At 49.3% G+C, this 25226-nt stretch overlaps 1 protein-coding gene across 1 annotated transcript in view; it reads left to right on the top strand.

The window, feature by feature from the left end:
• YJEFN3 (YjeF N-terminal domain containing 3) overlaps positions 1-25004 on the top strand; it is a 58818-nt gene extending 33814 nt beyond the window's left edge. The window contains exons 4-6 of the mRNA XM_060233445.1: positions 888-1001; positions 9913-10063; positions 24482-25004. Coding sequence (XP_060089428.1) covers positions 888-1001; positions 9913-10063; positions 24482-24681 — 465 coding nt within the window. The 3' untranslated portion in view covers positions 24682-25004. The remainder of the gene's footprint in view (positions 1-887; positions 1002-9912; positions 10064-24481) is intronic.
• Positions 25005-25226: the final 222 nt, after the last annotated feature.

The following is a 25226-nucleotide window of genomic DNA, read 5'->3' as shown; positions in this document are numbered from 1 at the left end:
TAGCCTAACTGACTCCATCTTGTGTGCCAATACTAACCCTGTAGACTCATAGCTAGGCCTCTAATCAAAGTGCTTTGCATTTCAAACAAACTGTAACCGCCGGAGGAATGACAGATAGCCCCTGGGAATAGCCTGCAGGTGTCCTTTGAAGGCAACCGCCCAGGACAACGCAGCAGGACTCCTTCCTCCCTCTGCTGATAACAGACTCTGGGAACAGACCAGTGTCTCTGGAAGTGTGAGAACCAACTTGATTGTTTCTGTAACAACCGCATAAAATTGTAACCAATGCTAAACCCGTTATCAGAGTTATTCTGTGCCTTCATGAACTTAGTTCTCAATAAACACCTATACTTTGTAACGAAGTACTGGGCCTCGTTTGAAGTTCTTCAAGTTCTGACATTTAGTACAGGGCCTACTGCAAGCTCCATCAGGGGTGTGTGGCCTAATATGCAAAGGAGCTCCTGTTACAAAAAAAGCCCTGACCTCAACCTTGAACTCAGTCTGAAAACTAATCAATAACCAATAGAGTGACTGGAGCATAGGTGTAATAGACACATTCTGTGTAGCTCCTGATAGTGACCAAGCAGTGCTCTTCTGTTCCAGCTGGAGATGTCTTCAAGGGCAGGACTGGGTTGAATAAATTGTAGTAGTCTAGCCCCGAGGTTACTATGGTATGGATCCCTGTAGCCAGATTGACCAGATTAAGGGTACAGCATGATTTTATTGCTTCTGTCAGCTGTTTTATCTCTGTTTTTGTTTATTTTAGTCTTTTATATTGTAAACTGCTTTGAATACAGTAAAGAGAGATCTACGGTATAAATGTTTTATGAACCCTTGAGTATAGCGCAGTGATTTTTCTGGCTCTTTCCTTTCTGTTCCTGTTCCAGGAATACGAGCCAACAATCTTCTACCCCAAGAGGTCCTCTAACCCTCTATACCGAGATTTCACTACACAGTGTGAGAAGATGGATATCCCATTTCTTTCCTATCTGCCCACAGAGGTGAGCAAAGGGGGCAGGACTTGGGGTGGGGGCAGGGATGGGGAGGAAGAAGTGGAAAGAAAGCAACTTTCACTTTAAATGCATTCTCCAAGCCAGCAGCTGGTTTGGCTTGGAAAAGTGATTTAAAAGAGACAAATGCCTTCTCCAACCCGGCTGACGGGGCAGTGGGGGCTTCGAGAGCCACACAATATGTGTGAAAGAGCCACATGTGGCTCCTGAGCCACAGTTTGGCCATCCCTGGGCTAGAAATGGTGGATAAACCAGAGTTCACTTTGTTGGTGTATACCAGGGGTGGCCAACGGTAGCTCTCCAGATGTTTTTTGCCTACAACTCCCATCAGTCATGCTGGCTGGGGCTGATGGGAGTTGTAGGCAAAAAACATCTGGAAAGATACCGTTGGCCACCCCTGGTGTATACTATGGCTTTTCTGTTCCAGATAGGGTTGCCAACTCCCCCCTGGCCATCAGCAGGAGATTAGGGGGAGGTTTGCTACTCCAGGTGGGGAAAACTCCTGGAGATTTGGGGATGGAGCCCGGGGAGGACACGGACCTCAGTGGGACACAACGCCACAGAGTCCACCTTCCAAAGCAGCCATTTTCCCCAGGAGAATGCAGCTCTGTAGTCTGGAGAAAGGAATTCCAAGGTCCCACCTGGAGGCTGGCACCCCTGGTTTCAAATCTGACAAGAGAACATAGCCAATGAGATGCCCTGACCTCTCGTTTTCTATGAAGTCCGTCTTCATTGTAACTTTTGGGCAAGTATTGAATCTAGGGTTGCCAATCCCCAGATTGGGGCAGGGGATCCCCCGGTTTGAAGGCCCTCCCCCCACTTCAGGGTCATCAGAAAGCAGGAGGGGAGGGAAATGTCCTCTGGGCACTCCATTATTCCCTATGGAGACCGATTCCCATAGGGTATAATGGAGAATTGATCCGCAAGTATCTGGGGCTCTGGGGGGGGGGTGTTTGTTGAGGTAGACGCACCACATTTTCAGCATAGCATCGTTTTTGGCATTTTCCCATCATTTTCAGCATAACCCTCCAGGTTTCAAAAGGATTGGACCAATTCTATGAGCCCCCAAAGAAGGTGCCCCTATCCTATGGAGGGAAGGCATTTAAAAGGTGTGCGGTCCCTTTAAATGTGATTGCCAGAACTCCCTTTTGGAGTTCAACTGTGCTTATCGCAACCTTGCTCCTGGCTCCACCCCCAAATTCTCATGGCTCCACCCCCAAAGTCCCCAGATATTTCTTGAATTGGACTTGGCAGCCCTAATTGAACCCTCTGGAGTTCTGGGCTTTTCGTTCAGATGACCAGAAATGTAAAAGGTCCATATATGGACTGGAATTCTGTTCTACTTGTGAAAAGAATTAGTCGAATCCGACACCGATTCCCTGAGCCCCCGTAGGAGCCTTCTAGTTGTCCCGCCAAGGATTGTGGCCTAAAATTAACATCCCATTTTATGCACACACAAAGAGACGGGGGCAAAGATGCCCCCTCCTTTCCAATAGTTTTGGTCCCGAGTTCTTGGAAGCGAGCGGCAGGATCAATTTCCCGTTACCAGTAAAACACCAGGCAGTGTTTGGCTTCCGAAGCTGTTGGAACCCCTTTCTTCTTGCTTGCCTCTGGGGCAGGCCTCATAATTTCAGTTGGGGGGCCGCTGCTCAGAAGGAGGCGGGGAGGGGGGGGGAACGAACGGTTTCTAATTTGGTTTTTTAAGGCCTGGGCGTCTTCGGTAACAGCTTTTCCCCTCCAAAGTCTTCTTGTTAAACTGCCGTCTTTCTTGAAATTGCAGTGAAACCGAAGCTTCTCGCTGCAAGAGCGCTGAGGTCTCATTCTTGGGACGAAGCCGCCCGCGAGTCAAGCCTTCTTAAAATAACAAAATTCTCTGCAGGGTATTAATTAGGGAGCAAATCAAGCGACACTGCGGCAGCCCTTGGCCGTGCCAACCATAATTAAGGCTTGGGTGCTGGAGACTGGCCTGCAAGGGCCTTTGTTCTTTTGTTTTGTTCCAGCAAAGCAGCGGATGAAACGTTTCATGAGCACAGAAGCCTGCTGATGAAGATGGTTGCTCTTTTTAACACCTGCTCATGCCCACTCTTCTCTCAGTCCCTCAAAATATGGCATTTGCTGCTTTGTGGAGTAGGGTTAGAGCCCCGTGGCGCAGAGTGGTAAAGCTGCAGTACTGCAGTCCTAAGCTCTGCTCTCACGACCTGAGTTCGATCCCGGCGGAAGCTGAGTTCAGGTAGCCGGCTCCAGGTTGACTCAGCCTTCCATCCTTCCGAGGTCGGAAAAAATGAGCCCCCAGCTTGCCTGGGGGGAAAGTGTAGATGACTGGGGAAGACAATGGCAAACCACCTCGTAAAAAGTCTGCCATGAAAACGTTGTGAAAGCAACCACAGAGTCGGAAACGATTGGTGCTTGCACAGGGGACTAACTTTACCTCTTTTTTTAGAGTAGGTTTGCCAAGTCCAATTCAAGAAATATCTGGGGACATTGGAGGTGGAGCCAGGAGACAAGGGGGTGGAGCCAGGAGACATGGGGGTGAAGCCAGTAGGCATTGGGGGTGGAGCCAGGAGCAAGGGTGTGACAAGCATGATTGAACTCCAAAGGGAGTTCTGGCCATCACATTTAAAGGGACAGCACACCTTTTAAATGCCTTCCCCTCCATTGGAAATAATGAACGACAGAAGCACTTCCTTTGGGGGCTCATAGAATTGGACCCCCTGGTCCAATCTTTTTGAAACTTGGAGGGTCTTTTGAGGAGAAGCATTGAATGCTATGCTGCAAATGTGGTGCCTCTACCTCAACAATCAGCCCCCCCCCGAGCCCCAGATACCCGCTGATCAATTCTCCATTATTTCCTATGGGAATCGGTCTCCATAGGGAATAATTAAGTACCCAGCAGACATTTCCCTCTCCCCTCCCCGCATTGATGACCCTGACGCCGGGGGAGGGCCTCCAAACCTGGGATCCCCTGCCCCCACCTGGGGATTGGCAAACCTATTGTAGAGCCAGGTGTAACCATACAGAAGACTGGTGGATATAATCCCACCCACTGGCCATCCACAGAGGTGGCACTGCAGAGCAGCATGGATTAAAATGATTGCAGGGCTCTTCTGATGTTCTTATGAAGGCCTCAGCCTCTCTGCCCTGTTTTTGACCCTCCAGGGGAACTGGGTGGCCACTGTGTGAGGCAGGATGCTGGACTAGATGGACCACTGATCTGATCTAGCAGGGCTCTTCTGATGTTCTTATGAAGGCCTTGGTTTCTCTGCCCTGTTGTTGGCCCTCCAGAGGGACTGGCTGGCTACTGTGTGAAACAAGATGCTGGACTAGATGGACCATCACTGGTCTAATTTGGCAGGGCTCTTCTGATGCCCTTACGAAGGCCTCAGCCTCTCTGCCCTGTTTTTGGCTCTCCAGAGGGACTGGCTGGCCACTGTGTGAGACAAGATGCTGGACAAGATAGACCTCTGGTCTGATCTAGCCAGGCTCTTTCTATGTTCTTATACGGCCACCATTCCACCAGCAAGCTGCCCTAGATTCTATACAGAACAAGTCCCGTTTCAAGAATCCCTAGTTTGGGACCACCCTACTCTGAATAGTTGTAGTGGTGAGAGCATCTTATCCATCCGCACTTCTGGCACTGAGGTGTCTTACGATTGAGTAGCTTGCAGGTGTCCCAGCTGGGCATGGGCTTCTTCCACATGAGCCATAATCTGTCCTAGATTTTCATTCATCTGGACTGTCAGTGTCATCAGTACAGAACTTTTGTATGTTGCTTTTTCTGTCTTTTTCTAAGCCTGTTGGGTAAAGTGCTGTCCCATTTATCTGAGGGAGGAGTATTAAAGTGCAACTGTCTAGTGTTGAGTAGTGGGTACAGGAGCATCAGACGAGGAAGACATGGGCACTCCACTGTGAAGGGCCAGTCTCTTGCTGAGAGCCAGTTTGGTGTAGTGGTTAAGTGTGTGGACTCTTATCTGGGAGAACCAGGTTTGATTTCCCACTCCTCCACTTGTAGCTGCTGAAATGGCCTTGGGTCAGCCATAGCTCTCTTATCTGGGAGAACCGGGTTTGATTCCCCACTCCTCCACATGCAGCTGCTGGAATGGCTTTGGGTAAGCCATAGTTCTGGCAGAGGTTGTCCTTGAAAGGGCAGAGCCCTCTCAGCCCCACCCACCTCACAGGGTGTCTGAGGTGGGGGAGGAAGGGAAAGGAGATAGTAGGCTGCTCTGAGACCTTGTCCTTGAAAGGGCAACTGCTGTGAGAGCCCTATCAACCCCACCCACCTCACAGGGTGCCTGTTGTGGGGGAGGGAGGGAAAGGAGATTGTAGGCTACTCTGAGACCCTGTCCTTGAAAGGGCAGCTGCTGTGACAGCCCTATCAACCCCACCCACATCACAGGGTGCCTGTTGTGGGGGAGGGAGGGAAAGGAGATTGTGAGCCACTCTGAGATTCGGAGTGGAGGGCGGGCTATAAATCCAATTTCTTCTTCTTCTTCTGTCACCCTAATCTACCTCACAAGGTTGTTCCAAGGAAAGAGGGAGGGAAGGGTGAACTGTGCTGAGCTTTCCAGGGCTTTTTTTGTAGCAGGAACTCCTTTGCATATTAGGCCACACACCCCTGATGTAGCCAATCCTCCAAGAGTTTACGGTAGACCCTGTAAGAAGAGCCCTGTAAGCTCTTGGAGGATTGGCTACATAAGAGGGGTGTGGCCTAATATGCAAAGGATTTCTTTGACTGAGCCTGCCTTGGCGGGGAGGGTGGGGTATAAATCAAATTAAACATAAACTTTCCTGCTACAAAAAAAAGCCCTGGGCAAAACTATGATCAAAAGACTGAGAATTTATAGGGCTCCTGTCCCTTTAAATTTTGCTATGGCTGCTCTTAGCAGGGCTTTTTTATATATAGAAGAAGTCCAGCAGAAATTCCAGGGCTTTTTTTTTTTAACAGGATCTCCTTTGCATATTAGGCCACACCCTCCTGATGTAGCCAATCCTCCAAGAGCTTACAGGGCCTACTGCAAGCTCCAGGAGGATTGGCTACATCAGGGGGGTGCAGCCTAGTGTGCAAAAAAGTCCCTGGTACAACAAAGCCTCGAGAAATGCATTTGCATATTAGGCCACACCCCCTGCTGTCACCATCATTTCACATGGAGGGTTTTTTTTGTCGGAAAAGCCCAGCAGGAACTCATTTGCATATTAAATTACACACCCCCTGAAACCCAGCCAGCCACAACTGCAGTCCTGCTCATTACCATTCATTCTGGTATTTCTGAACAGATTCTTAATTACTTTCTTTTCCTTGGGGTTTGAGGGAGTGCAGAGGCTATAATTAACACTTTCCCTTCTTAATTACTACTTTTCTCCTTCTCCAAAACAATCGATTACTTATTTCCCCCTTTAGGATTGTAATTGGTGCAGTTTTTTTTAAAAAAAATGAGTGAGCAATCACTTTACAAGTGGATGAAAAGCAGTAATTAGAAGCTTCCCCTCCCCATTTCCCAGGGACCAAAAAAAAACCTGATTCCAGGAGGCATGATCAGAATGAAATTAAGGATGGAAAAACTGGGAAAGAGCAAAGTTTTTGAATAATCTTTTTTTATATAACAACACTGCAATATATAAAAGAGGAAGCAAAGCTTGGCGCATTGAGAGAAATGTGGTATTTGATACAACACTGAATGTAATAATTGGTAAAGAGTGAAAAGTACACCGCACAAATTTGGTTCTAGTTTCTCTAGAAAGAGGCCGGTTTTGGGGATCTCCACAGTTCTTACACATTTGAACCATAAAAGGGTTCCCAGAAGAAGAAAATGTTAACAGAGTACTTTCAGGGGGTCGTCAACCTCCCTGCAAGATCAATTCTCCTGGAGATAGGGTTGCCAAGTCCAATTCAAGACATATCTGCGGACTTTGGGGGTGGAGCCAGGAGACATTGGGGGTGGATCCAGGAGCAAGGTTGTGACAAGCGTGAATGAACTCCAAAGGGAGTTCCAGCTATCACATTTAAAGGGACTGCCCGGTTTTAAATGCCTTCCCTCCTTTGGAAATAATGAAGGATAGGGGCACCTTCTTTGGGGGCTCATTGAATTGGACCCCCTGCTCCAAACCTTTTGAAACTTGGAGGGTATTTTGGGGGGAGGCACAGAATGTCATGCTGAACATTTGGCACCTCTACCTGAAAAAGCAGGGCCCCCCCCCCCGAGCCTCAGATACCTGCAGATATATTATCCATTATCCCCTATAGGAATTGGTCTCCATAGGGAATAATGGAGTGCCCAGCAGACATTCTCCCCCCCCCAGCTTTCTGATGACCCTGAAGTGGGGGGGCCCTCCAAACCGGGGGATCCCCTGCCCCCACCTGGGGATTGGCAACGGCAGCTCTGGTGGGTGGACTCCATGGTATTATGACTCAGAGCTGCCAATCCCCAGCTTGGATTATCCCACGAATTACGCAGTAATTGTGTTTGAGAAATCCCCAGGTGGGGGCAGGGGGGTCCCCCTCTTTGGAGGCCCTCCCCCCGCTTCAGGGTCATCAGAAAGTGGGGGGGAGGGAAATGTCTGCTGGGCACTCCATTATATCCCATGGAGACCATTTCCCATAGGGTATAATGGAGAATCAATCTGTGGGTATCTGGGGCTCTGAAGGGGCTGTGCTTTGAGGCAGAGGCACCAAAATTTTCAGCATAGCATCCGGTGCCTTTCCTCAAAACCCTCCCCAAGTTTCCAAAATATTGGACCAAGGCGTCCAATTCTGTGAGCCCCAAAAGGCAGGGCCCCTATCCCTCATTATTTCCAGTGGAGGGAAGGCATTTAAAAGGTGTGCAGTCCCTTTCAATGTGATGGCCGGAACTCCCTTTGGAGTTCAATGATGCTTGTCACACCCTTGCTCCTGGCTCCACCCCCAATGTCTCCTGGCTCCACTGTCAAGATCAACTAATAACGACTTAAGACTGGGGGATCATGGCCTAAGCAATAGGCTCTGTTAAAATCATAATGGATTCACTGCTGCTAATGTTCTACCTTAGTTGCTCCCCTTCCCCCCTTTTCTTATTTTGATTTGTAACTGGGGTGAAGGAACTAGCCGGCACCTTCTCAGGGCCTGAGGTGGGAGGAAGCCTTGCATAACAATTCAAGAGCATTTGCTAGCTATCGTCTGAGGAAGTATCTAGTAGTTGTGTGTGAATGTTTCCTCCTGTAAACGCCCCCCCCCCCCCGTAGGAATGTTCTGAAGTGTACCTTAAAACCCATGTATCACTGTATTGGTTTCATTCTTAGCAAGCTAGAGGCTTGCGCCAGAGTACCGGTTATCAATAAATGGGAACTTAGTATCAACTTCGACTCATTCTTGAATCCGTCGACTTGACATCCACCCCCAAAGTCCCCAGATATTTCTTGAGTGGGACCTGGCAACCATCAGTCCCCTTCCATCCCATAATTCCACCCTCTGTAGGCTCCACTCCCAAAATCTCCATGTGCTTCCCAACCCAGAGCTGACAACTTTATATACTGAATGAGACTCACTTCTAAGGAAACTTCATAGTGGACTTCCTCCCAGGGGTCGTTTTGTAGAAAAACAGGTGGTGGAGCTCATTAGCATAACTCAGTATATGCTGCTGCCCCCCCACCAGCCAAAAGCAACCCGATGCAAGAAAGGAGAGCCCTGGGCTAGTGAGACCTGCTTGGGCTGGCTAGAGATCCGCCCAGCCCAAGCAGGTCTCGCTCACCTGGGGCTCTCCTTGGCCACTCCCCCCCCCACCCCCAGTTAAAAGGCCAGCAAGCCACCTGCTGCCCAGAATCACATAAGAAGTGGAGAAGGGATGGCTTGGACTTCTCCAGGGGTGAATGAGGGCTGCTGGGGGTGTGGCAAAGCCCCTGGTGGCTGGCTGGCTGGCTGCCCGTTCTCCTAATCCAGATATTGTTATGCAGCTGCACCTCCTATTCAATGGGAAAGGTAGGTGGGGAGGAGGAAGGGGAACCCTCAGAAAGGTTCAGAAGCGGTGAGCTCCTGCAGAATTCAAGGCCTGCTCCCCACTGTCCATGGTGTTGGGCCTTGTGGGATGTTTACGAGGCATCTGATGTGATGTTGAGTGTGGAGTGGAACTAGGGTTGCAAACTCTAGGAAATCTGTGGGGATTTAGGGGTGGGGTTTGGGGAGGGACCTCAGCACGCTATAATGCCATACAGCCTACTCTCCAAAGCAGCCGTTTTCTCCAGCCCCAAGCCTAAGTGGAACCCAGTCCAATTCAGCCTGTCGAATGTGCAGGGCTTTTTTTGTAGCAGGAACTCATTGGCAAATTAGGCCACATGCCCCAGATGTAGCCAATCCTCCAAGACAGGGGTGGCCAAATTGTGGCTTTTACACATATTGTGTGGCTCTTGAAGCCTTCACCACCCCATTGGCTAGCTTGGAAACAGCATTTGACTCTTTAAATCACTTCTCTAAGCCAAGCCAGCCAGAAGCTTGGAGAATGCATTTAAAGTTGCTTTCTTTCAACTTCTCCCTACCCCATCTATTTTTTTTCCTTCCTTCCTTCCTTCCTTCCTTCCTTCCTTCCTTCCTTCCTTCCTTCCTTCCTTCCTTCCTTCCTTCCTTCCTTCCTTCCTTCCTTCCTTCCTTCCTTCCTTCCTTCCTTCCGATGTTCATGTCTTGTGGCTCTCAAACATCTGACATTTATTTTATGTGGCTCTTACGTTAAGCAAGTTTGGCCACCCCTGCTCCAAGAGCTCGTAGGGCTTTTCTTACAGGGCCTACTGAAAGCTCCAGGAGAATTGGCTACATCAGGCCTAATATGCAAAGGAGCTCCTGCTACAGAAAAAGCCCTGGGGATACGGATGCTTCGAGAGCACATCACGATGGTGAATCGGGGACAACCATGGCCTCCTCTTTCCTTCTCTCCTACCCTACCAGATTCAGCTGATCAGCGATGCCTACAACCTGGTGATCGATGCCGTTCTGGGCATGGAGACGAACCCGACCGAGGTAGCAGAGCCGTACATCAGTGTCTTGGCTACTCTCAAGCAAATCCGGATCCCTCTTGTCAGCCTGGATGTTCCCTCTGGTATGTCCATCTTGACCCACCTGATTTTTCTCTCCCTTAGGGTTGCCAAATCCGACTCAAGAAATATCTGGAGACTTTGGGGTGGAGCCAGGAAACTTTGGGGGTGGAGCCAGGAGTAAGGGTGTGGAAAACACAACTGAACTCCAAAGGGAGTTCCAGCCATCACATTTAAAGGGATCGCACACCTTTTAAATGCCTTCCCTCCATTGGAAATAATGGAGGATAGGAGGCACTTTCTTTGGGGGCACATAGAATTGGACCCACCCCCAGTCCAATCTTTTTGAAACTTGGGGATTATTTTGAGGAGAGCCACCAGATGCTATGGTGAAAATTTGGTGCCTCTACCTCAAAAATCAACTCCCTTAGAGCCCCAGATACCCATGGATCAATTCTTCATTATACCCTATGTCAAGCGCGCTCATTTCTTGACCAGCTTTTACTATGCAGAGAGCATGTCACCAGGCCTGCTCTCCTCCACTATTTACAACCCAGAGGGCATGTAGCAAAGCCATCTGGCCCTGGGATGTTTATGGTGTAGGCTAGCAGTTGGTACCTCAAGATATCCTCCCCCTGGTTTCACACAGACAACCCTTATCTGTTCACAGAGCAGTGTGAGAATGTTTCTGATGTTCTTCAATGGCCTAAGATGCTTTAGTAGTAAATGGATAGTTGCTTAGTAACCTTTGAACCCGTGACTCAAGCATGCATCTGTATGGTAACCTTTGATGATATCCTATATAGCAGGGGTGGCCAACTTTAGCTCTCCAGATGTTTTCTGCCAACAACTCCCATCAGCACCAGCCATTTTGGCTGGGGCTGATGGGATTTATAGGCAAAAAAATCTGGAGAGCTACCGTTGGCCACCCCTGCTATATAGCAACTTTGTAACCCTTGGTACTCCATTACTCCCAAGGCTTGTGTCCTTGTTAGAGCTCCTGAGTTTCCTGAAATAAACATATCTTTTGATTCAAAACAAAAGAACTCTGTTATTGGGAAATATCGGCGCTTGACATTTTGGGAGTAATCCCACTAGGGACTTAACCGAACTTTGAAACTTTTTAATGCGATGGCAGAGAGAGCTCCAGATAACAGAGAGGCCCCTGACAACCCCGAACTGCTGGTTGGCGAGGATCAAGGACCAGGTACAGCCCCGAGACAGCCTCCGTGGCACATACTCGATGCCAGGAGGCCAGCTGGAAGAGGTTCCCCGCTGCACATACAGCAACTATTCATAGCCCCAAAGGATTGGGGCCCCAGAAGGTCTACCAGTCTGATGAATGAAGTGCCAGCACAGCGAGAAGCGATCTTAGTGCTACCCCCCCCCCCCATGCACTAGGATGGGGGACAATAACGACCAAGACACTTCAGAGGCAAGTGGAGGTGACGGCCAAAAGGACCAGGGCACCAACCCAATCCCTAACTAGGAAGGAAAAGAGCAAGATCCCGACCCAAGGGATTTCCTCCAAATGATGGTTTGAGATGGTGGAAATGGCCAGAACCCTCAGAAAAGAAATGCGAGTGAATAACGCTTTCATGACCCAAGAGGTGAGGAGGCAACTCGAGCGGGCACTGCAACCACCAGCGCCAGGGGGGGGGGCAACCACAACAGCCCCTACAACCCCCACCTCAGCAACCGCAACAACCACTGCCACTGCCACCACTGCCGCGGCCTGGCCCAGTAGACTACGGCCAAGGCAGAGAACTGGATGCCACCTTCGATGGGGACCCAGAAGAGGTGGAGTATTTTTCGATACAAGCTAATAGCTTCATGTATTATTGAGGCCACATCTTCCCTGATGAATTCAGCTGAGTGGATTACTTAGAATCCAAACTGAAGGGAGCCGCTAAAAGATGAGCCTTTATGAAACCCGGAGCCCTGAACTAGATATGGTGGCGGTGTTCCTGCGGGCATTACTGACGCAGTATGAAGACCCCTTGCAAGAGACCCGAGCGCTGACAACCCTGCGGGACTTACAACAGGGGGCCAAGTCAGTGAGAGAGTACGCGGCCAAGTTCCGAGCCAATGCTGCCAAAGTACGAGGCTGGAGCGGGCAGATGAAGATCGAGCAGTTCCAGAGAGGTCTGACTGATCCCGAAGGAATACCGCAACCTAAAACAAGTGTTCTCAGATAAAAACTTAAAACATGACTTCATCCAACCAGCCACTGCCCCCCATGCCGTCCCGGTGTTGTTTAGGGGGGAAAAAAGGACAGGGGGCTAAGACTGGGCACAGATTTTAGGGGGATTAATGCCATTTCAGCGTCCAATGCGTACCCCATATCCCTCATAAAAGACTTATTAAGCACAGTATCGGAAGGGAAGATTTTCACCAAGCTAGATTTGCGAGATGCCTACTTCCGGGTGCGCATCAAAGAGGGGGATGAATGGAAGATGGCGTTTAACACAGCGATGGGACAATTAGAATACTTAGTCATGCCTTTCGGATTTCAAGGGGCTCCCAGGGTCTTTATGAATTTCATAAATGAAATGCTACTTAAGTATCTCTACTGTGGGGTAGTAGTGTACTTGGATGATATAATTATTTATTAAAAAGACCTCCCCTCGCACATGAAACTGGTGAGGGAAGTACTAGCGACACTCTATGAGAACCAATTATATGTGAAGCTATCTAAATGTGAGTTCCATAAGACGGAACTGGATTACCTGGGCTACCGAGTGTCGGGGAAAGGATTGGCGATGGACCCAGCTAAAATACAAGTTACGTTAGATTGGGAACCCCCGAGAACACATAAACAGTTACAATCCTTCATTGGATTTGCAAATTTTATCATAATTTTATACAAGGGTTCACCTACACCATGCTCTCCCTGACCAACCTACTTAAGACGAAGGGGAAAGGTCCCGAAGTCAAACGGCCGGAAGCAAAATTAAAATGGACAGAAAGTTGTCAAGAGGCGTTTAACAAATTAAAGAGACTGTTTACGAGTGAACCAATCTTAATCCACCCCAATGAATTAAAATCTTTTGTGGTTCAATGCGACACAAGTGATGTCTCTGTGGGGACAATATTAATGCAACCAAATTGGGGGGGGGGGTCCCTAAAACCCTGAGCTTACATCTCCAAAAACTTTTCCCAAGATCAAAGGAATTGGTCAGTGTGGGACAAAGAGGCATTTGCTGTAACTAAAGACATGGAGTTGCACTAAAGACATGGAGATCGTGGCTCAAGGGGGCGAGGGTCCCTTTTGAGATATGGACGGACCATAAAAATTTGGAAGCTCTGACAGGGCATAGGAAACTAACCGAAAAACAAATCCTGTGGACGGGATTCTTCGCCAAATTCAACTTCAAGCTAAAACACATACCAGGGTCTAAGAACTTTTTGGCAGACGCTCTGTCACGCCTTCCCCAGCATAACAGTCAAAGAGAAGAGATGATCGATTCATTAATCTCCCCCAACCAATTGGGGGGAGCTGTGACTACAAACTCACAAACAATGCGAAAAGCAACCAAAGAACAGTGCGGGGAGAGGCTGAGTAAAGAGGTGGAGAAGGAAGGAGACGCGAGACCTGAGGGTATAAAGAGGGAAGGAGACTTTTGGTACAAAGACAGTAAACTGTACGTACCAGAGAGCCTCCGAAAATAAGTTCTGCAATCATGCCATGTCAACAAGATCGCCGGTCACTTTGGGTATGTCAAAACTCTGCACCTAGGAATTTGGTGGCCATTTATGAAATGGGATATATCCGAGTATGAGGCTTCCTGCCCAATCTGTTTAATGGCAAAGTAGCAAGAAGGAAAGCCGCCAGGACTATTACAGCCTTTAGAAACAGCAACCCAACCCTGGTTGGTGGTGTTGCTGGATGTTATCGTGGAACTCCCTCCATCCCAAGGGAAAACCGTAATTCTTGTAGTAGTGGATACCTTTTCTAAACAAGCGCACTTTATTCCATGCTCTCAAATACCAACAGCTAAGAGACTAGCCCAATTATTCTTTCAACATGTGGTGAAATTACACTCCTTCCCAGATAAATTGATTAGTGACAGAGGAGTACAATTTGTTGCCAACTTCTGGCAGGAATTTTGTAAATTAACAGGGATTCAGCTCCCGCGTATCACCCACAGACGGACAGTATGGGTGAAAGCATTGCTGGAGCAATATCTAAGGTGCTTTGTGAACTACTAGCAGTCAAACTGGGCAGGACTGCTCCCCTTTGCGGAATATGGTTATAATAACAGCATGCATAGCTCCACCAAATCCTCCCCCTTCCTAGTGATGAATGGATATGAAGGGAAGCCCTTTCCCCAATTATCGGGAGGACTGACAGCAGAAAGCCCATCCACCTTTGAGCAATGGTGGGGGAAATTGGGGAAAACCTTGAGCAACATCCAGGAAAACATGGACATGGCTAAAGAGACATACAAAAAACATTATGACAAGCACCATTCACCCGCTTGGGATTTTAAGGTGGGAGACACTGTGTTTTTGTCAACTAAGAACTTACCGTTACCACAAACTTCTAAAAAACTGGCCTACAAATTTTTGGGACCATTTCGTATAAAACGAGTGAGCAATAAAGTATAACTAGAGTTGCCAAAGATGTTTAGTAAGATACACCCAATTTTTCACTGCAGTTTACTCTGGAAAAACCCTGGCGTGACATGCTGGCACCCTAGACCACAGGGGCCGGAACCTATCCCAGTGGGAGATCAAAATCATCACGAAGTAAAAGAAATCTTAGATGCTAAGCTGAAGGGGGTATGTTATATTTTCTGATTAGGTGGAAACATTTCTTGACAGCCCATGACGAGTGGGTAATGTTCAAATGTAAGGGCCCCAGCCCTAGTTAAACAGTTTTATGCTAAATATCCATTCAAACCCAGGAGGGTGCCTTAGGGGGGGGGCAGTATGTCAAACACACTCATTTCTTGACCAGCTTTTACTATGCAGAGAGCACGTCACCAGGCATGCTCTCCTCCATTATTTACAACCCAGAGGGCACGTAGCAAAGCCATCTGGCCCTGGGATGTTTATGGTGTAGGCTAGCAGTTGGTACCTCAAGATATCCTCCCCCTGGTTTATCTGTTCACAGAGCAGTGTGAGAATGTTTCTGATGTTCTTCAATGGCCTAGGATGCTTTAGTAGTAAATAGATAGTTGCTTAGTAACCTTTGAACCCGTGACTCAAGCATGCATCTGTATTGTAACCTTTGATGATATCCTATATAGCAACTTTGTAACCCTTGGTATTCCATTACTCCCAAGGCTTGTGTCCTTGGTAGAGCTCCTGAGTTTCCTGAAATAAACATATCTTTTGATTCAAAACAAAAGGACTCTGTTATTGGGAAATATCGGCGCTTGACACCTTATCGGAAATATCAGCGCTTGACACCTTATCAGAATAATTGAGTGCCCAGCAGACATTTCCATTCCCCCCCCCCACCGCTTTCTGATGACCCTGAAGTGGGGGGAGGGCCTCCAACTCAGGAGATCCCCTGCCCCCACCTGGGGATTGGCAACCCTACTCTCCCTTGTGCTGCTTAAAGCTTTTAGGTCACATCCAGTGTTCCCTCTAAGCTGAGTTAGTGTGAGCTAGCTCACAGATTTTTAGCCTTCAGCTCACGCATTTTTGTTTTAGCTCAGGAAGGATGACCCCAGAGCACAATAATTTATGCAGCAGCTCACAACTTTAACGCCATTAGCTCACAAAGTAAAATTTTTACTCAGAAGACTCTGCAGCTTAGAGGGAACATTGGTCACATCCTATTATAATCTCTGCCACTACAGAACGGAGCGGGTGCAGAGGAGAGCAACGAGGATGATCAGGGGCCTGGAGACCAAGAAGCCCTAGAAGGAAAGGCTGAGGGGCTTGGGAAGGTTCAGTCTGGAGAAGAGGAGGTTGACATGGGGGGACATGATGGCTCTCTCTAGATATTTGAAGGGCTGTCAGTAGAATAAAAAGTAGAGACATCACCTCACCAACAAAAGTCCGTATAGTCAAGGCAATGGTATTCCCACTAGTAAAGTATGGCTGTGAGAGTTGGACCATAAGGAAGACTGAGTGCAGAAGAATAGATGCTTTCGAGCTGTGGTGCTGGAGAAGAATCTTGAGAGACCCTTGGACTGCAAGAAGATCAAATCAGTCAGTCCTAAAGGAAATCAACCCAGACTGTTCCCTGGAAGGACAGGTGCTGAAGCTCAAATACTCTGGCCACCCAATGAGAAGGGAGCACTCACTGGAGAAGACCCTGATGCTGGGAAAGACAGAAGGCAAAAGAAGAAGGGGACGGCAAAAGATGAGATGGCTGGACAGCATTACTGATATAACACACGAATTTGAGCAGACTTCGGAGGATGGTGGAAGACAGGAGGGCCTGGCGTGACTTGGTCCATGGGGTCGCAAAGAGCTGGACTCGACTGTGTGACTGAACCACAACAACACTTAGAGGAGGGCAGGGAGCTTTTCCTGTTGGCAGCAGCGGAGAGGACTCACAATAAAGGGTTTAAACTAAGGGTGGAAAGGCACTGGCTGGATATTAGGGGAAAGTTTTTAACAACCAGAGTTGTTCAACAGTGGGATCAGCTACTGAGAGAGGTGGTGAGTCCCCCTCACTGGCGTTTTTAAGCAGCGTCTGGGCAAATATTTGTCAGGGATGCTCTAGACAGCTGGTCCTGCATTGAGCAGGGGGTTGGACTAGATGGCCCCTTCCAACTCTGTGAATCCGAGGCTACCTTTCTTGACCTGCTTTCTTGATCTGCCTTAAAATGCTACTTGAATTAAAATTGTCGTCTTAAAACCTGACGCCCATCTAACTTTTAAAATTACGTTCTCCTATGTGGCCACAGTGGCACGAGGAAGATTTCCATCTGTCTGCTTTATATGTGTTGGTTATTTTCCCATTTTTTTGTGGGGGGAAATATTAGAAAGTTGGCCAAATCGAAGAGTTCAGCAAAATTCTCACAGGGGGGTTGAACCATCGAGCCCAGAAAGAAGTATTTGGTGCGGGGGGGGGGGGGGCGGGGTAAGAAAAAGCACAATAAAATTTAGAGGTTCTGGAGCGCCTGCCCAAAACGAGGCCTGGTTATAATTCTGGAAGTTCTCCAGGACAAATCAGCAAATCTACCTGGAATTGGCCTATAGTGACCCCTAAAAGATTCCAACAATACCCCCTACCACTGTTAGGTAAACAGAGGCTTAGTGCCTGTTACGACTCAGGGGGGGTCTTATCAATTTCTGTCACCACTCTGGGTTAAGGGTCTCCCTTGAGAAGGCCCAGAGTACCCGCACAAGCCAAATAATGGGTGTGAGGACCAGGCAGAGTGAACAACAAAAAGGTTTATTTTAAAGTCAGTGCAATATAAACAAACAAGGTGCATAAAACAGTAAAAAGGTGAAGGGAAATATAACCAAAATGCCCTAACGTGTCCGCCCTGAGCCTGCCCCGGCGGGGAGGGCGGGATACAAATAAAATTTTGTTGTTGTTGTTGTTGTTGAACTTCCTGTCCCTAACTGTCTCAGTCAGACCTGGGCCTACTCGCCCCTTCCTCACAGGGCGAGGGTCTCTTCCTGGCAGCAGCTCTCCCTCAGCTCTGCCTCCTAGGAAAAGAACACCCCCTGCCTGGGCTTGGGCCTTTTATCTCCTCCTCCCAGGCCCCACCCCTCTCTGGGCCAGTTTCCCTCCAAACCCTGGCCACCCAATCAGAGGGACAAAAGGGATCCTGGGAAATGTTGGCTTTTCAGTATAGCTCCCAGGCAGGCTTCCCTGGGGCTTGCAGGCCTCAGTAGGACCAGGATCATGACAGTGCCCTTAACAGCTGTGACAACCACCAGGCCCAGCGCTAGGGGTTCTAGCGCCCTGAGCTGAACCCTGTGCCCCCATCCCTACCAAGGGGGTCTATTCACATGCGCAAAGTGCGTGGGGCCGAATGACATCACCAGAAGTGACGTCACCAGGGGCGTGAAGCACGAGCGCTTGGCCCACCCCTGTGCCTGGCCCTCAACCGCTTCAGAGGGAGCTGGAAAGACCTCTTCCTGGCTCTCTCTGAAACAGGAGAGGGCCGGGCATGGGGCAGGATGCATGGCTTGGTCTGCCTCTTGCCCCCTCCCGCCCGACTTTGCTGAGGCTTCCCGAGCCTCGATGAGGTCCAGATGGCAGCGGGTGCACTCAGAGCTTGACTCTGAGCATGCTCGCTGCCACACATCCCAACTTTGCCAAGGCTCGGGAAGCCTCGGCAAGGTCGGAAGGCAGCGGACACACTCAGAGCCAGACTCTGAGTGCGCTTGCTGCCCCGGACCCTGATTTCGCCTGGCAAGGTTAGGATGGCAGCAGGTGTGGTGCATGAGGAGATGGGGTGTCTTCTGGCACCCCTATGCCAGGTGGTGTCCCAGGCAGCCGCCTACTTGGCCAACTCCCACGCGCCGGCCCTGACAACTGAGCAGAGGTCCATCAGTGGCTATTAGCTATATATATATATATATATACATACACTGGCCTGATCCAACATGGCTTCTCTTATGTTCTTATGTGACACAGAGTGTTAGACTGGATGGGCCATTGGCCTGATCCAACATGGCTTCTCTTATGTTCTTATGTGACACAGAGTATTGGACTGGATGGGCCACTGGCCTGATCCAACATGGCTTCTCTTATGTTCTTATGTGACACAGAGTGTTGGACTGGATGGGCCACTGGCCTGATCCAACATGGCTTCTCTTATGTTCTTATGTGACACAGATGTTGGACTGGATGGGCCACTGGCCTGATCCAACAGGGGTTCTCTTATGTTCTTATGTGACTCAAAGTGTTGGACTGGAAGGGCCATTGGCCTGATCCAACATGGCTTCTCTTATGTTCTTATGTGACACAGAGTATTGGACTGGATGGGCCATTGGCCTGATCCAACATGGCTTCTCTTATGTTCTTATGTGACACAGAGTGTTGGACTGGATGGGCCACTGGCCTGATCCAACAGGGCTTGTCTTATGTTCTTATGTGACACAGAGTGTTGGACTGGATGGGCCACTGGCCTGATCCAACATGGCTTCTCTTATGTTCTTATCCACAATAGAAGAATTGCATATTTATACCCCGCCCTTCTCTTGGAATCACAGGTTCAGAGCAGCTCACAATCTCCTATATCTTCTCTTCCCACAACAGACACCCTGTGAGGTGGGTGGGGCTGTGAGAGCTCTCCCAGAAGCTGCCCTTCCAAGGACAGAGTCTCAGAGAGGCCTACAATCTCCTCTCCCTTCCTCCCCCACAACAGACACCCTGTGAGGTGGGTGGGGCTGTGAGAGCTCTCCCAGAAGCTTCCCTTTCAAGGACAGAGTCTCAAAGCGGCCTACAATCTCCTTTCGCTTCCTCCTCCGCAACAGACACCTTGTGAGGTTGGTGGGGCTGAGAAGGATTTCACAGCAGCTGCCCTATCAAGGACAACCTCTGAGAGAGCTATGGCTCACCCAAGGCCATTCCAGCAGGTGCAAGTGAAGGAGTGGGGAATCAAACCCGGTTCTCCCAGATAAGAGAGCTCTGGCTGCCCCAAGGCCATCCCAGCAGGTGCAAGTGGAGGAGTGGGGAATCAAACCCGGTTCTCCCAGATAAGAGAGCTCTGGCTGCCCCAAGGCCATTCCAGCAGGTGCAAGTGGAGGTGTGGGGAATCAAACCTAGTTCTCCCAGATAAGAGTCCGCACACTTCACCATGACATCAAACTGGCTCTCTAAGAGGCACAGCATAGACCAGGAAAGCTTTACCTGTTGGATCACTGCTGTCTTGAAGTTATGAAGGGTGACAGGATTCTGCCCAGGCAAAAGGGAAAAAGGTACACAGTTTCCTGTGAAACTCCCTGCTATTGAAAGCCCCCCCTCCCCCCGCTCCGCAGCATTCTCCATGAGCTGGAAACCTGCCACACCTGAGTATCATTGCATAACTTTCCTGTGTCCCTCCCCCCCCGCCCCCCGCAGCTGAGTTCCTTGCCCAGGCATGGACAGTAGCTGTCTCCTCCAGCAAAGTCTTTCGAAGCGGGTCTTCCTATAAAAAGGCATCCGTTTTTTTCCCCCCAAACTGAGACATGATGTCATATTCAGAGCGGCTTTGCTGCGTCTGGCGGGAGGCAGCTGGTATCTCCATCAGGCATCGGAATTTGCTGTGCGGAAGAACAAACAGGCAGTCGCTGGCCTCGGAGATCAAGAGGTATAAGATCTCCCCCCAAGAAAAATATTGACGGCCCGCTGGCACTGACAGAATGGGTTCCCTTCCAGATGGAGCCGTGGCTTCTGGGAGGTACAGAATGAGGCGCGGGGGGAGTTTTTTTGGGGGGGGGGCGGAGAAGATGCCCCTCTCCGCTTCGGTCCTTGACCTGCTGTCCCTCGCTCTGTGCCAGTTGCCAGCGGAGCAGTGGAAACCCGTCTGCTGCTTTCTGTGCCACCTAAAAGCAGGCAGAGACCCGATGGCGGTGCTTGGGTGGGGAGTGTTTAGCCCACACTTCTCTCATCCCTCCGTGAGCTCTGATTCAAGGGCAGGCCAGCGGGGTAAAGGAGCTGCTGCTCTGCCCTGCTCTGCCCCCCTCTGACGCCCTGCTTCAAACCCCACAAAACTGTTTCACACATTCAGCTTCCCACCTTATTCAGCCTTTTCCCTGTCTGCCGCAGGTTTCAGCAGGGCCAGGCAGGGGTCGTTTTGTAGAAAAGAAGGAGCCGGAGCCCATTAGCACAACTCATTTGCAGAACTAATTTGCATCTCTCATACACCCCTGAGAGGGCTGTCAAGTTCCCGGGTTGGGCGGGGTTTCTCCCGCCCTGGAGGTTCCCAACCCGCCGGCCCACATTGGGCTGGCAAGGGCATCCTTCCCCAACATTGTTGGCGTGATGACGTCACCCGGAAGTGACATCATCGTACTGGTGCCATCGTGCGCCAGCTGCTCTAGGAGCCACCGGGAAAACTCTATGGTTTTCCTGGATGCTCTAGAAATTTGGAAGGAAAAACTCTATGGTTTCCCCCACAAAAAAATGGGGAAATAACCAAAACATACAAAGCAGATAGATGGAAATCTTCCTCATGCCACTTTGGCCACACAGGAGAAAGTCATTTAAAAAGTATGATGGGAGTAAAATTTTATTATGACAATTCTAAGTCATACCATAGAGTTTTCCTTCCCAAATTGCTAGAGTGTCCGGGGAAACCATAGAGTTTTCCCAGACGCTTCTAGAACGGCCAGGGCGCAACATCACCGGCACGATGATGTCACTTCCAACTAATGTCATCATGCCATGTGCGCTTCGTGCAGGCGAAAACAGACCCCCTCTGGAAGCTGCAGGGGATTTGGCAACCCTAACCCCTGACATCACCAGAAGGTGTACTAAATTATATCAGCTCAGCATCTACCTTCAAATGCTTCTTGAATTAGAATTGTCATAACAAAACCTTACTCCCATCACACTTTTAAAATTACTTTCTCCTGTGTTGCCACAATGGCATGAGGAAGATTTCCATCTTTCTGCTTTGTATGTTTTGGTTATTTTCCCATTTTTTGTGGGGGGAAATATTACAAAAAGTTTGTCAGGTTTTAGCGTTCAGAAAAATTCTTACAGGGGAGTTGAACCATGGAGTCCAGAAGCAAGTTTTTTGAGGGGAGGGGGGGAGGGGTTAAGAAAGAAATAGAGCTCCGTGGCACAGAGTGGTAAAGCTGCAGTACTGCAGTCCTAAGCTCTGCTCATGACTTGAGTTCAATTCCCGGTGGCAGCAGGGTTTTCAGGTAGCCGGCTCAAGGTTGACTCAGCCTTCCATCCTTCCGAGGGCGGTCAAATGAGTCCCCAGCTTGCTGGGGGGAAAGTGTAGAGGACTGGGAAAGGCAATGGCAAACCACCCCGTAAAAAGTCTGCCGTGAAAATGTTGTGAAAGCAACGTCACCCCAGAGTCAGAAATGACTGGTGCTTGCACAGGGGACTTTTCCTTTCCTTAAGAAAGAAGGAGCACAATAAAATTTAGAGGTTCCCGGAGCCCTGCTGCTATGAACTCCTGCCCAAAACGAGGCCTGGGGTAAGACAGGGCTTGAATGCAGCAGGAGCTCACAGGAGCACAGCTCCTGAACCTCCAGCCCGGGTCTGCATGCAGTGAGGAGTTTTCTCCCCGCTGCACACAGATCCTGAAAGGAAAGGGTAGGTCCCCTGTGCAAGCACAAGTCGTTTCCGACTCCGGGGTGACACTGCTTTCACAACGTTTTCACGGCAGACCTTTTTACGGGGTGGTTTGCCATTGCCTTCCCCAGTCATCTACACTTTCCCCCCAGCAAGCTGGGTACCCATTTTACCGACCTCGAAAGGATGGAAGGCTGAGTCAACCTGGAGCCAGCTACCTGAACCCAACTTCTGCCGGGATCGAACTCAGGTCGTGAGCAGAGGGCTCCGACTGCAGTAGTGCAGCTTTGCCACTCTGCGCCACGGGGCTCTTACATAGATCCTGGGGCATGTACAAATGAGATATGCTACTGAGCTCCTTCACCTTTTCCCTACAAAATGATCCCTGGGGTGAGGTATCAGTCTGTAAGCTCTGAGGGGGACAGAGGCCCGTTCCACAAAGGGGCCCAGGGTTCTGAAAGAACATGATGAAGCCATCTTGGTATAGTTTTTAAGTGTGGGGGCTCTTATCTGGGAGAACTGGGTTTGATTCCCCATTCATCCACTTGCAGCTGATGGAATGGCCTTGGGTCATCCATAGCTCTCACAGGAGTTGTCCTTGAAAGGGCAGCTGCTGTGAGAGCTCTCTCGGCCCCACCTGCCTCACAGGGTGTCTGTTGTGGGGGGAGAAGATAAAGGAGATTGTAAGCCGCTCTGAGCCTCTGATTCAGAGAGAAGGGTGGGGTATAAATCGACAGTCTTCTAATCTTGCAAAAGTGAAAATTATCTGGGTCAGTGCTTGGGTGGGAAACCGCTTTCTGTATGTTACCTTGATGGAAGACAGGCTGAGAACATGAGAGAAGCCATGTTGGATCAGGCCAATGGCCCACCCAGTCCAACATACTGTGTCATACAGTGGCCAAAAAAAACAGGCGCCATCAAGAGGTCCACCAGTGGGGCCAGGACGCTAGAAGCCCTCCCACTGTGCCCCCCCCAAGCACCCAGAATACAGAGCATCACTGCCCCAGACAGAGAGTTCTGTTAATACACTGTGCTCCATACACTGTGCATCTCTGCTCCAGATGTTTATCCAATCCCCTCTTGAAGCTGGCTATGCTTGTAGCTGCCACCTCCTGTGGCAGTGAATTCCATGTGTTAATCACCCTTTGGGTGAAGAAGTACCTCCTTTTATCCAGTCTAACCTGACTGCTCAGCAATTTCACTGAGTGCCCACGAGTTCTTGTATCGTGAGAAAGGGAGAAAAGTGCTTCTTTCTCTACCTTCTCTATCCCATGCACAATCTTGTAAACCTCTGTCATGTCAATTTCTCCAAGATAAAGAGCCTCAAGCGTTTTAACCTTATTCATGGGGGAAATGTTCCAACCCCTTAATCATTCTAATTGCCCTTTTTGAGCAGAAGCATGTACCTGGCCACTATTGGTTCCATTGAAACCACCATCTTGTTTCCTCATTTTTATATTCAGCAGGGCTTCCTATTTTCTTATACTAAAGAAATGGAGTCTCCAAGCACAGGAGCAGTCTACCTCCCTTGACCTCTGAAGACAAAACAGGGAGGGAGGAAGGGCTGCTGCCAAGTTGACGCCCTTCTTTCTCAGAGAAGGGACGCTGAACATGAGTCAACAGTGTGATGTGGTGGTTAAAAAGGCAAATGCAATTTTGGGCGGTATCAACAGAAGTCTAGTGTCCAGATCAGGTGAAGTAATGGTATTGCTTTACTCTGTTCTGGTAAGACCTCACTTGGAGTATTGTATTCAGTTTGGGGCACCACATTTTAAGAAGGCTATAGACAAGCTCCAGAGGAGGACGACAAAGATGGTGAGGGTTCTGAAGACCAAGTCCTAGGAAGAAAGGTTGAAGGAGCTGGGCATGTTTAGCCTGGAGAGGAGGCGGCTAAGAGGTGATAAGATCACCTTCAAGTACTTGAAGGGCTGTCAAATAGAGGATGGGGTGGAATTGTTTTCTGTGGCTCCAGAAGGTAGGACCAGAACCAACGGGTTGAAATTAAATCAGAAGAGTTTCTGGCTCAACATCTGGAAGAACTTCCTGCCTGTTAGAGCAGTTCCTCAGTGGAACAGGCTTCCTCGGAGATGGCGGGCTCTCCTTCCTTGGAGGTTTTTAAACAAAGGCTAGATGGCCATCTGACAGCAATGAGGATCCTGTGAATTTAGGGGGAAGTCTTTGTGAATTTCCTGCATTGTGCAGGGGGTTGGACTAGATGGCCCTGGAGGTACCTTCCAAGTCTAGGATACTATGAATGAGATGGGATCTTCTGATCTGACCCGGCCCAGTGATCGCTGAATCCTTCTCCTGTTTCTTTCTTCAGGGTGGGACGTGGAGGCAGGCAGCAGTGAAGGAATCAGTCCCGACGTCCTCGTCTCGTTGGCCGCCCCCAAGCAGTGCGCCACCCGATTCATGGGCAAGCACCACCTGGTGGCCGGGCGTTTTCTCCCTTACGACGTGCAGAAGAAATTTGAACTCAATTTGCCGGAGTACATTGGCACGGAATGTGTGGTTTCTCTTTAAGGATCCAGAGGCTTTCGCTGTCAGGTTGAACTGGGTTTTCTCTGCCCCCGCCCCCAAACAACTGCATATTTGGGATGGTGCAGCTGGGTGGAGTCCCATGTCAGCTTCTGCGCATTGGAATATTTCAGGGGTGGGTGGGATTAAAAGCAATGCTTAGTTATGTTGTGTAAGCCAGGCGAACAGGGAGTCTGGGTACGCCCCGTCTGCCTCAGGAGGGGCCTCTGGTTTTAAAATAAATTATAGAATTCCTGTATAGATGCATTTTAAAATAGCTTTTATGATTCCCATTAAAGTTTCCACCAATGTTTTACATTTTGCTGAGAGCAGAGTGCTTTTTTCCTAAAAAAACATATCCAACTGTCTTATTGTTTTTCTTCTCTTAGTGGATGTTTTCACTTTCCAGACCCCAAGCTTGTCCCTTTTCGTTCGCTTTTTGAGAGCAATGGTGCTGTTTTAGAAACAGCCCTTTAGAAACAGCACCTCTCTAAACCAGGAGGGCGAGGGCCCTGAAAAATAGCCTAGTCTGCAAGTCTGAGGAGGGTTGT

This window comes from Heteronotia binoei, chromosome 2 (genome assembly GCF_032191835.1).
Source record: "Heteronotia binoei isolate CCM8104 ecotype False Entrance Well chromosome 2, APGP_CSIRO_Hbin_v1, whole genome shotgun sequence".
Classification (NCBI taxonomy): Eukaryota; Metazoa; Chordata; class Lepidosauria; order Squamata; family Gekkonidae; genus Heteronotia; species Heteronotia binoei.
Note: the sequence above shows the minus strand (reverse complement) of the source record. Positions and strands in the feature narration are given on the sequence as shown.